At 49.7% G+C, this 11231-nt stretch overlaps 1 protein-coding gene and 1 long non-coding RNA gene across 5 annotated transcripts in view; one reads left to right on the top strand and one right to left on the bottom strand.

Annotated features, from left to right (window-relative positions):
- The window catches only part of TMEM170A (transmembrane protein 170A), an 18786-nt gene extending 17517 nt beyond the window's left edge, over positions 1 to 1269 (bottom strand). Inside the window, exon 1 of one of the 3 annotated variants that reach the window (XM_017868686.1) lies at positions 1184 to 1269. Coding sequence is in view for 2 of the 3 variants with exons in the window: in XM_017868685.1 (XP_017724174.1) it covers positions 980 to 1112 (133 nt within the window). In the remaining variant the exon portion in view is untranslated. Of the gene's footprint in view, positions 1 to 979 lie in introns of all 3 variants that reach the window. The other 2 variants (XM_017868685.1, XM_017868684.1) reach the window with 2 other exon arrangements.
- Positions 7 to 11231, top strand: LOC108527420 (uncharacterized). Of its 2 annotated transcripts, none has more exons than XR_001884805.1 (3): positions 7 to 482; positions 6722 to 7000; positions 11192 to 11231. It is a non-coding gene; the product is annotated as an uncharacterized LOC108527420 (long non-coding RNA). The 2 variants fall into 2 exon arrangements; XR_001884804.1 differs by lacking the exon at positions 11192 to 11231 and adding an exon at positions 7327 to 8419.

The following is an 11231-nucleotide window of genomic DNA, read 5'->3' as shown; positions in this document are numbered from 1 at the left end:
TTCACAATCCCTCCGGGAAAATCCCTGGGCACGTGATAACACTGCAAGTCCCAGGTGTGCGCTGAACGGCGCCTGGCAGTCGCTGCCCAGGGGATGAGAAATCACAGGTGCCTTGTTTGGAACTAGAGGCTGGAATCTCGTCCTCCTTCCCTCTGCTCTGGTCCCTCATTGTTTATGAAGATCTCAGTCCCCTCTGCTGGGAGCCCCACCTCCCCTTCCAGGGCCAGGGGCCCCAGTCTTCTTGCCTTTCAAGGTCTACATGAATAACTGTGCCTCCCCTCAAAACCTTTCTCCTCCTTCCCAGGTGAGTCCTCTCTCCTCCCTCCAGCTTTCCGCGCACGGAGAGTTCTTCCAGGCATTAGCAATCTGAGCAACCCTCCCAGCAGGCCCACCTCACGCCGCAGCGGGGAGGAAGAGTTCAAAGGAAGCTGTGCCAAAGATCTGGAAGGCTTAGCGGGAGAACCGGCACCAGGTGGCACCAGGTATGGGAAAGAGATTCCTAGAAAGCGGAGCCGGTCTCGGAGAGGGTAGATTTGGCCCGAGGCGTCAGCGATCAGCGAAGGCAAGGGGAGCGCGAACTCTGACCCCTTAGCCTGGCCGGGCCGCTCCGAGGCACCTCGAAGGAGGCCGGGCGCCGTGCGGCAACCCAGGCAGGGCAGGAACCACCGCCTCCCGGGCTCGTGGGGTGCAACTCTGAACCTGAACCGCTCGGGTGGCAGCCGGGCGCCCTCCAGTCCCGGGCCCACCTGCGGCCGTTCCCTGCACCTCACGCCCAGGACTCCCGGGCCCGGCCTCAGGGACTGGCGAGGAAGTGACGGGGAAAGGGGCTCCGGACAAGGAGTAGGACCCAGCTCCAGGAGGACGGCGCCCACCCAGTAGGTCAGCCGCGCACCAGGGACCCCGCCCAGACTCGGGGCGCCCACAGCCCTGCCGAGGCGACGGCGGGGCGCGCAATGCGCAGGCGCGGGGCGGGCCGTACCTGGGAAGGAGCAGAGGGAAGTAGAGTTGGGGCACAGGGTCCCGTTGCCCACCCGCGGCACAACCTTGAGGCTCAGGATCTGCTGCAGGAGCCCGGCCGACCCGCCGCTGCCGCCGCTCCCCTCGCGCTCCATCCCGTCGCCATTCACCACAGAGAAATAAGGGACGAGCGCCCGAAGTGCGGCAGCGGCCGGCCACCACTCACCCTCGCCGCCTCAGCGTCACCTCCAGCCGGGGCCCTCTTCCCCCAATCCCAACGGCGCTGCCAAGTGACCGTTGCCTCCTCCAATCACAAGGCTCCGCAGCGCGCGAGCGCAGGGCCAGGGTTGTTCCCGCCCCCAACGTTGCGCAGGGCTCGCACAGACCCAGCCCCCAGGGACGCGCCCCCTCCTGGACGGCGCGCTCTGGGACCGCGCGCCCAGCTCTGCCCTTCTCTGCAGCGCCCCCTGCGACAAAGTAGGGAATTGCATGCGCCCCACCAGACCCGAGGTATGGATTTACCAGGGATCTGGAAAAATACAGTGATAGAACGGATATGTAAAGTTCTAGTTATGACTGAACTCCAGCATTTATGAAACCTTCATGAACAGAACAAGAACGTTCTCTATTTAAAACTGATAGTAGAAAGAGCCCATGCAAAGGCTGGTGTTGGACTGGTATGGGAGGGAAGCTATATGGCCTCTATAGAGCTCGACTTAAGTTTTAAATAAAATAAAATGTAAAGAGATTAGGTTCAGAGCAACAAAATTGGATCACACTTTTTTTGTTTGTTTGTTTTTCTTTTTTTTGAGACAGAGTCTCGCTCTGTGGCCCAGGCTGAAGTGCAGCGGCGCGATCTTGGCTCACTGCAAGCTCTGCCTCCTGGGTTCAGGCCATTCTCCTGCCTCAGCCTCCCGAGTAGCTGGGACTACAGGCGCCCGCCACCATGCCCGGCTAATTTTTTGTAGTTTTAGTAGAGACGGGGTTTCACCGTGTTAGCCAGGATGGTCTCGATTTCCTGACCTCGTGGATCACACATTTTTGTCTCACCTCCCTTCAGAGAGCCTGTTAACATGAAGGCAGAGAAATCGTAAAAAGGAATAAGCTAATGTTCCGTCTGTTTGCACTGCTGTAACAAAGTACCTGAGACTGGGCACTTTATTAACAACAGAAATGTTATGTTCTCGCAGTTCTGGAAGCTGGGAGGTCCGAGATCAAGGTCACAGCAGGTTCTATGTCTGAGGACGGCCCGTTCCTCACAGATAGCACCGCCGAGGCATCCTCACATGGTAACAAAGGGAGCCCACTCTCGAATTCCTTTTATAAGAGTCTGAATCCCATAATGAGGACTCTGCTCTTCTGACTTAATCATCTCCTAAAGGCCCCTTCTCTCAGTACTATCGCATTCCCATGAAGTTTCAGGACATGCATTTGGGGGAACACATTCAGACCATAGCAGCCAATAACAATAGTGTTCTGGAAGGGAAGTTACCAAGGACAAGTGATGTCCACAAGGTTCCAGGTGATGAAGAGGCTTCTGACGAATAATAATGTTTTTGTTTGTTTGATCAGTTTGTTTTGAGACAGAGTCTCACTTTGTTGCCCAGGCTGGAGTGCGGTGGCAGGATCTCAGCTCACTGCAACCTCCGCCTCCCAGGTTCAAGCGATTCTCCTGCCTCAGCCTCCCCAGTAGCTGGGATTCCAGGCGCATGCCACCAGGCCCGGCTAATTTTTGTATTTTTAGTAGAGACAGGGTTTTGCCATGTTATCCAGGTTGGTTTCGCTCCTGACCTCAAGCAGTCCGCCTGCCTCGGCTTCCCAAAGTGCTGGGATTACAGGTGTGAGCCACCGTACCTGGCTGATAAATATATATATATTTTTTGAGATGGATTCTTGTTCTGTTGCCCAGGATGTAGTGGAGTGGAGTGATGCAATCTTGGCTCACTGCAACGTTTGCCTCCCAGGTTCAAGCAATTCTCCTGCCTCAGCCTCCCAAGTAGCTGGGATTACAGGCGCATGCCACCATGCCCAGCTAATTTTTGTATTTTTAGCAGAGACGGGATTTCATCATATTGGTCAGGTTTGTCTCAAACTTCTGACCTTAGGTGATCCATCAACCTCAGCCTTTCCAAAGTGCTGGGACTACAGGCGTGAGCCACCATGCCCACCCTGAAAACTTCTTTAAAAATCATTGAATCGTACAGTTAAAATAAATGAATTTTATGCTACATAAATCATACCTTTTGAAATCTTTTTAAAAAGTGACCAATTCACTAATCTGCCAAGCAAGGTGGCTCATGCCTGTAAACCCAACACTTTTGGGAGGCCAAGTCTGGAGGATTGTTTGAGCCCAGGAGTTTGGGACCAGCCTGGGCAACATAGGGAAACTTTGTCTCTTCTAAAAGTTCAAAAATTAGTTGGGTGTAGTGGCACACACCTATAGTCCCAGCTAACTCCAGAGGCTGAGGTAGGAGGATCCCTTGAGCCCCAGAGGTCAAGGCTGCAGTGAGTGATCATTGCTCCACTCTACTCCAGCCTGGGCAACAGAAGAAGGCCCTGTCTCAAAAAACAAACAAACAAAAAAACCCACAAGACTTTAAAGATGGCTCAGGAATTTGGTACATAATTAAAGCTGAAACTTTTTGTCATATCGGTTGAAATGGAAAGACCTGTGATTTACAGGTATTTCCCAGTGGAGCTGGACTTCTTGTTGGCATTTCAGATTCTGTAGGATTATTTTTGTGACAGTGATGAGTGCTGACAGCTTTTTTCCATTAACTGTACTATATCCAGTGCTGGTCCTGGAAATAAATGGTGTTGCTCCACCAAATTAATCATAATAAAGAAAGAAAGGGAAAGAAAAATAAATAGAACAAGAAGAAAAAGATAGAAATAAGAAATTCTGCCGGCTGGGCTTGGTGGCTCAAGCCTGTAATCCCAGCACTTTGGGAGGCTGAGGCGGGCGGATCACGAGGTCAGGAGTTCGAGACCAGCCTGACCAACATGGTGAAACCCCGTCTCTACTAAAAATACAAAAATTAGCCGGGCCTGGTGTCACACGCCTGTAATCCCAGCTACTCGGGAGGCTGAGGCAGGAGAATTGCTTGAACCCAGGAGGCAGAGGTTGCAGGAGCCGAGATCGTGCCATTGCACTGCACCCTGGGCAACAGAGTGAGATGCTGTCTCAAAAAAAAAAAAAAGAAAAAATTAGTGGGCGTGGTGGCAGGCGCCTATATTCCCAGCTACTGGGGAGGCTGAGGCAGGAGAATGGCGTGAATCCGGGAGGCGGAGCTAACAGTGAGCGGAGATTGCATCACTGCACTCCAGCCTGGGCAACAGAGGGAGACTCCATCTAAAAAAAAAAAAAAAAAAAAGAAGTGGAAGAAACCAATTATTTTAGGGTTACATAATCAACTATGTATTACATTACGAAACATTATTTTGAATTTAGAATTCTATCTTTAGTTCAGTTACGAATTGACAGGTTAAAAAAAGACATTTAGCCTTGCAGGACTCAGAAAATGTAAGTTTCCTGGGCCCTAAGGAAGCTGAGGAGGTGGTCCAGCACACCAGACCCCCTGGCCCCTTGCTGCTTTTCCAACAAGCCAGATGCCTCCCCTTAGGACTTTAGTGTTAGCTCTTTTCTTCTCCCAGACAGGCTACCCATGATTGCCCTTAACATACTCCCTCAGCTCCTGTAAGACTTCCCTCAAATGTTGCTTTCTCACTGAGACCTACCCTGATCACCCCATTAAAAATTACAATTCACAAACTTACACACATACATTCCTAATCCCCCGATCCTTCTCCACTTTAATCCTTGGCACTTGGTAATATGCTAAATAATGTAGCCATTTATTAAGCTTATTTTTCGGCTATCTCCCCACCATCAGAATGCAGGTTCCTGAAGGGCAGGGTTTTTGTTGTTGTTGTTGTTGTTGTTGTTTGAGTCTCACTCTGTCGTCCAGGCTGGAGTGTGGTGGCGTGACACTGCAACCTCCGCCTCCCAGATTTAAGTGATTCTCCTGCCTCACCCTCCTGAGTAGCTGAGATTACACGTGTGCACCACCACCACCACGTCCGGCTAATTTTTGTATTTTTAGTAGAGATGGGGTTTCACCATATGGGCCAGGCTGGTCTCGAATGCCTGAACTCATGATCTGCCTGCTTCAGCCTCCCAAAGTGCTGGGATTACAGGTGTGAGCCATTGTGCCTGGCTGGTTTTTGTTTTGTTTTGTTTTGTTTGTTTGTTTTTGAGATGGAATCTTGTTCTGTTGCCCAGGTTGGAGTCCATTGCTGCCATCTTGGCTCAATGTAACCTCCACCTCCTGGGTTCAAGCAATTCTCCTGCCTCAGCCTCCTGAGTAGCTGGGACTACAGGTGCCTGCCACAATGCCCAGCTAATTTTTATATTTTTAGTAGAGACTGGGTTTCACCATATAGGTCAGGCTGGTCTTGAACTCCTGACCTCAGATGATCCACCTGCCTCGGCCTCCCTAAGTGCTGAGATTACAGGTGTGAACCACTGCACCCAGCCTAGGGCAGGGGTTTTTGCTTTTTGTCTGTTTTTGGTCCTGCTGTGTCTCCAGCTCCTACACCAGCCCAGTGCCTGATTGGTGCTCAACCCATAATGTGTGTTGAATGAATGAGTGGAGTTCTTGAGGACTGGGAGCAGAATAACATAAGACTTGCAGGACAGGCCAGGTTTTCTGGTCTTACCCCCAAAGGAGAAAATGCTTGATTGGCTGGAATGAATTGCTATCTTGGAAAAATGGATAGTTCACCAATCCTTTCCATTTCATCAAGACTTTAGCTTTGGTTCTTTTGTTTTTTGTTTGTTTGAAACGGAGTCTCGCTCTATCACCCAGGCTGGAGTGCAGTGGGATGATCTCGGCTCACTGCAACCTCCACCTCCTGGGTTCAAGCAATTCTCATGCCTCAGCCTCCCAAGTAGCTGGGATTTCAGGCACACACCACCATGCTTGGCTAAGTTTTTTGTTTGTTTGTTTGTTTGTTTTTTAGTAGAGACCGGGTTTCACCAAGTTGCCCAGCCTGGTCTTGAACTCCTGAGCTCTAGCAATCCGCCCACCTCGGCCTCCCAAAGTGCTAGGATTACAGGTGCACCCAGCCTAGCTCTGGTTCTTAAGGAACATGGTCCGAATTGAGTCACTCACAGAATAAGGATTTGCTCTGTGAGAGGATATCTGAATTGTAAGAGAATCTGCTGGGGGAGGGTGGTGCTTAAATCTAAATCCATTAACTTGTGAAGGGACGGGGGATAACCTACTGAACCTCAGCATAGGGGTCATTCGACCTAAAGAAACTGCTCACCTGATCCGCTGGTGTGGAGAGGGCCTTTGGGTGAGGGACAGATTCCAGCACATGGTAGTTTGAGTGTGTGATGAGCGAGATAATTCAGTAGAGGGCGCTGGGAGAACTGATGACTCGCACTGATCAGGAATATTCCATGCAACTTAGATCCAAGCGTAAAACACTAGACTACTAAAGTACTGGAAGCAAGTGTGAAGACCATTTTTATCATCGTAGGAGGACAAAGTCGTTTGAACAAGACATAAAATCCACTGACCATAAGGAAAGGATTCACATCCAACAATATGAAAAACTAGGTGAAACTTTTTGGAATTTGACTGTGATGAGGTGGTGATTTGATTTCACAGGTATATACAAATGTTTAATCAAACTACACTTTATGTGTAGATGTTGTATATCAATTTTATCTCGAAGCTTTTCTTTCTTTTTTTAGGAAGCCTGAGGGGAAAATGCCATAAAGTAAGTTAAAAAAACAAAACAAAACAACAATAACAACAACAAAAAACAGATGACAAGTTAGGAGAAACCATTTGCAACAAAAATAACAAAGCACACTCAAAAGAGCCTGCAGTAAGTCGACAGAAACGTGGGCAAAGGCCTCGAACAACGAAAAAGGAATACAGCTGATTAATAAGCATGAAAAAATGTTCAGGTGCCCCAGGAATTAAAGAAGTGCAGATTGAAACATCGAGTAATATTTTTCACCCATCAGGTAGGTAAAAATTAAAACAATTGATTTAACCCTGTAGAGGTGATGGGGCAGTTGTGGCAGGGGGCGGTCTGTAGGAGTGGGTGACAAAGGCACCACAAAGGCAAAGCTGGGGGACACAGGGTCTGTGGTGGCCATGAGGAGTTGACACAGTGTTGATGTGGATAATATATCTTCTTGATTGCAAAATAACAAAAATAAGGCCCACCATTGAGGCCCCAACAGCCTCTTGATAGTGGGTGGGTTCTCTGACCTATTCCAGGCAACACTGTTCCCATGCACCCATCAGCACATCCAGTGCTTTGATTGCCTCTCCTGACCTCCCACAGCCACAGCAGAAGCAGCAAGCATGCCTGTCCCTAATTGTGGGTGACTGCTGGGCCCAGACACTTCCAGCTGCATCACAGTGCCTACAGGTAAAGGGAGAGACTAATTCCAGCCCTACCAGTAGGGCGGGAGCCTGAACCCTCATGGAAAGTTGGAAGCTGCACGTGCCAGGAGCTCTCTGTTCTCGACTGTATGGGTTAGGCAATGCTTTGTAACAAACCACCGCAACACTCAAATGATTCAAACACAATAAGCACTTTTATTGCTCCTAAAGTCTTCGACTTGGCCGGCAGTGCTGGGCTCAGCTGGTCTCGCTCAAATGTCTTTATAGCTACTCCTCTCAAGTGGTGGACTCAGTTTCCCCACCTCTGAATCTGGGTGAGCCCTGGGACTCGCTTTGGCCAGTAGAAGGTAGCCAAAGTGGCTGCGTGCTGATCAGCTGGGGCTGGTGAGGGGCTGGCTGGTCTAGGATGGCCTGGATTGGGACACCTGAACTCTTCCTCTCATAGTCCCTGCTTGTCCAGCAGGCTGGCCGGGGCTTTCTCAGGGCAGAGGTGGAGGTCCGAAGCAAAGGAGCACACGCAGGTTCTCTTCAGGTGGAGGAAAGCAGAGGCGTCAGCTCAGATTATGCCTTTTTCACGTTAAAATGATTTTCAGCTGATGGCAATTAAGAAACAATGTGCAGGAAAAGGTCAGGTTTCCCTCTCCTTTTCTGCCTAAAGGCACAATATAAATTCTCCGTCACTGGAGACAACCATTAACTCTGCCCAGCCAGAGGCGGTACCAGAGGCTGCTGCAGACAAATCCTGCTGCATCAGCTTCCTCTCGGATATTTATCATCCCATAGTTTACTACCTTTGGAAGCCTAAAACTGTTGTCCTTGGTCGTCATTTCTCTACAAATTTACTGTCTTTTTTTAAAATGCTGTGTAAGACAGTGTTCCAAATCATCACTTTGTTACTTTTTGTTGAGGCTTATCCCGAGTGATGTTGGCTGCCTGTGTTAATAAACTGTTTTTCGCCGGGTGCAGTGGCTCATGCTTGTAATCCTAGTACTTTGGGAGACCAAGGCAGGTGGATCACCTGAGGTCAGGAGTTCCAGACTAGCCTGATCGACATGGTGAAACCCCGTCTCTACCAAAAATACAAAAAACGTAACTGGGCGTGGTGGTGTACACCTGTAATCCCAGCTACTCGGGAGGCTGAGGCAAGAGAATCGCTTGAAACTGGGAGGCGGAGGTTGCAGTGAGCCAAGATGGCTCCACTGCACTCCAGCCTGGGGGACAAGAGCAAGACCCTGCCTCAAAAAAACAAAACAAAAAAATTGTTTTTCTTTGTGAATCTGTCTTTTCATTAAAAAGTCTCTTAATCTGTTTTGTTTTGCTATAACAATACCACATATGGGGTCATTTATTTAGAGACAGGTATCTTGCTCTGTCACCCAGGCTGGAGTGCACTGGTATGATCATGGTTCACTGTAGCTTCAACCTTCTGGGCTCAAGCAATCCTCCCAACTCAGCCTCCCAAGGAGCTAGGACTACAGGTGCATGACACCATGCCCCACTAATTTTTTTTAACTCTGTAGAGATGGGGTCTCACTATGTTGCCCAGGCTGGTCTTGAATGCCTGGTCTCAAGTAATCCTCCTGCCTCAGCCTTGCAAAGTATTGGGATTACAGGCATGAGCCACTGAACCCAGCATGGGTCATATATAATAAATAGAAGTTGGCTTACAGTTCTGGAGGCTGGGAAGACCAAGATCAAGGAGCCAGCATCTAGCGAGAGCCTTCTTGCTGTGTCCTAGCACAGTGGAAGGCATCATATGGCAGAAGGGCAAAGTGAGGGCGAGAGAAAGACAAAGACAGAATGAGCTCCTTCATTTATAAGACACCACTCTCAGGATAACCAACTCACTCCTGAAATAATGTTTTTTTTTTGAGATGGAGTCTCGCTTTGTTGCCCAAGCTGGAGTACAGTGGTGCGATCTCAGCTCATTGCAACCTCTGCCTCCTGGGTTCAAGCGATTCTCCTGTCTCAGCCTCCCAAGTGGCTGGCATTACAGGCATGTGCCACCACACCTGGCTAATTTTTGTATTTTGAGTAGAAATGGGGTTTTACCTGCTTGGCCAGGCTGGTCTCAAACTCCTGACCTCAAGTAATCTGCCCACCTCAGCCTCCCAAAATGCTGGGATTATAGGCATGAGCCACCATGCCTGGGCCCAGAAATAATGTTATCTACCCATTCACAGGGGCATAACCCATGTGGCCTAATTACTTTTCATCAAGCCCCACCTCACAACACTGGGGATGAAGTTTCCAACTTTGGGAGACACAATCAAACCACAGCAGAGCCCCAGCTGAAAACCTAAGACAGGTGGAGGTCAAGTTTTGCTTCCAAGGCCTATGCTTGAAACTGGCTCACAGGAAGTTACACTACATTCATCTACAGGACAAAGCAAGTCACAGGACCAGCCTGGATTCAGAGGTGGGGAAACAGACTCCACTTCTTGGTGGCAGGAGCCATGGTCACACAGCACAGAGTGTCAATACAGCAAGCCACTAACCGTGGTCAACGCAGTCACCCCCACAGCAACCCAGAACTCTGTTCTGCGTCACAGCACTGGGCAGTCCCCAGCAATTAAACTTTCCTGTTGGGACTGCACTCTCACAGAGAAATGCGACATACGTGATCAGCACCACAAGTGTGTACCTACCCAGGCTTGGCTTTACTGTGCCTAGTCAGCCAGGCCACTTTCTTTGTCCTGAAAGTTAACCTGGGTTCACTCTGAGGCTTGATGTACTGCCCGTGTGCAGACAGCAAATTCAGGAACCAGTCAAGCATGTCCTGACACCTTGGCAGTCAGGGGAGAATGGGTGGGTCATAGAGCAAAGGACTTGGATACAAAGAGGCCATTAATTGCAGCCATCAATAAAATTTGTGACTTAAACAGGGGCAAATGAAGGGATGCTGCTGTCTGGCTGGGCACGAGACGGAGTCTCACTCTGTTGTCCAGGCTGGAGTGCAGTGGCATTGTCTTGGCTCACTGCACTCTCTGCCTCCTGGATTCAAGGGATTCTCCTGCCTCAGCCTCCTGAGTAGCTGGGATTAGAGGCATGCACCACCACACCCGGCTAATTTTTTGTATTTTTAGTAGAGACGGGGTTTCACCATGTTGACCAGGCTGGTCTCGAACTCCTGACCTCAAATGATCCGCCCACCTCAGCCTCCCAAAATGCTGGCATTACAGGCATGAGCCATCACGCCTGGCATGTGGTTGAAATCTTAACCTACAATATGATGGTGTTGGGAGGTGGAGCCTTTGGGAGGTGATTAGATAATGAGGGTGGAGACCTCAAGAATGGGATAAGTGACATTCTTAAAAAGGCCCTGGAGGCTGGGTGCAGTGGCTCATGCCTGTAATCGCAGCACTTGGGAGACTAAGACGGGCAGATCACTTGAGGTCAGGAGTTTGAGACTAACCTGGCCAATATGGTGAAACCCAGTGTCTACAAAAATACAAAAATTAGCTGGGCATGGTGGTGCATCCCTGTAGTCCCAGCTCCTCAGGAGGCTGAGGCAGAATTGCTTGAACCCAGGAGGCAGAGAGAGGCAGAGGTTGCAAGTGAGCCGAGATTGTGCCACTGCACTCCAGCCTGGGCGACAGAGCCAGACTCCGTCCCAAAAAGAGGCCCTGGAGAGCTGCCTCCTATCTTCTACCATAAGAGGACACAGCTAGAAGGCACTTGTCTGTGAAAAAGTGGGCCCTCATCAGACAACACCGGTGGCTTGGACTTCCCAGTCTCCAGACTCGTGAGAAAAACGTATGTTTATAAGTTACCCAGTCTTTTTTTTTCCTTTTTTGTTTGAGATGGAGTCTTGCTCTGTCACCCAGGCTAGAGTGAAATGGC

The sequence above is a fragment of the Rhinopithecus bieti genome, unplaced genomic scaffold, assembly GCF_001698545.2.
Source record: "Rhinopithecus bieti isolate Rb0 unplaced genomic scaffold, ASM169854v2 scaffold_2574, whole genome shotgun sequence".
In the NCBI taxonomy this organism is placed as follows: Eukaryota; Metazoa; Chordata; class Mammalia; order Primates; family Cercopithecidae; genus Rhinopithecus; species Rhinopithecus bieti.
Note: the sequence above shows the minus strand (reverse complement) of the source record. Positions and strands in the feature narration are given on the sequence as shown.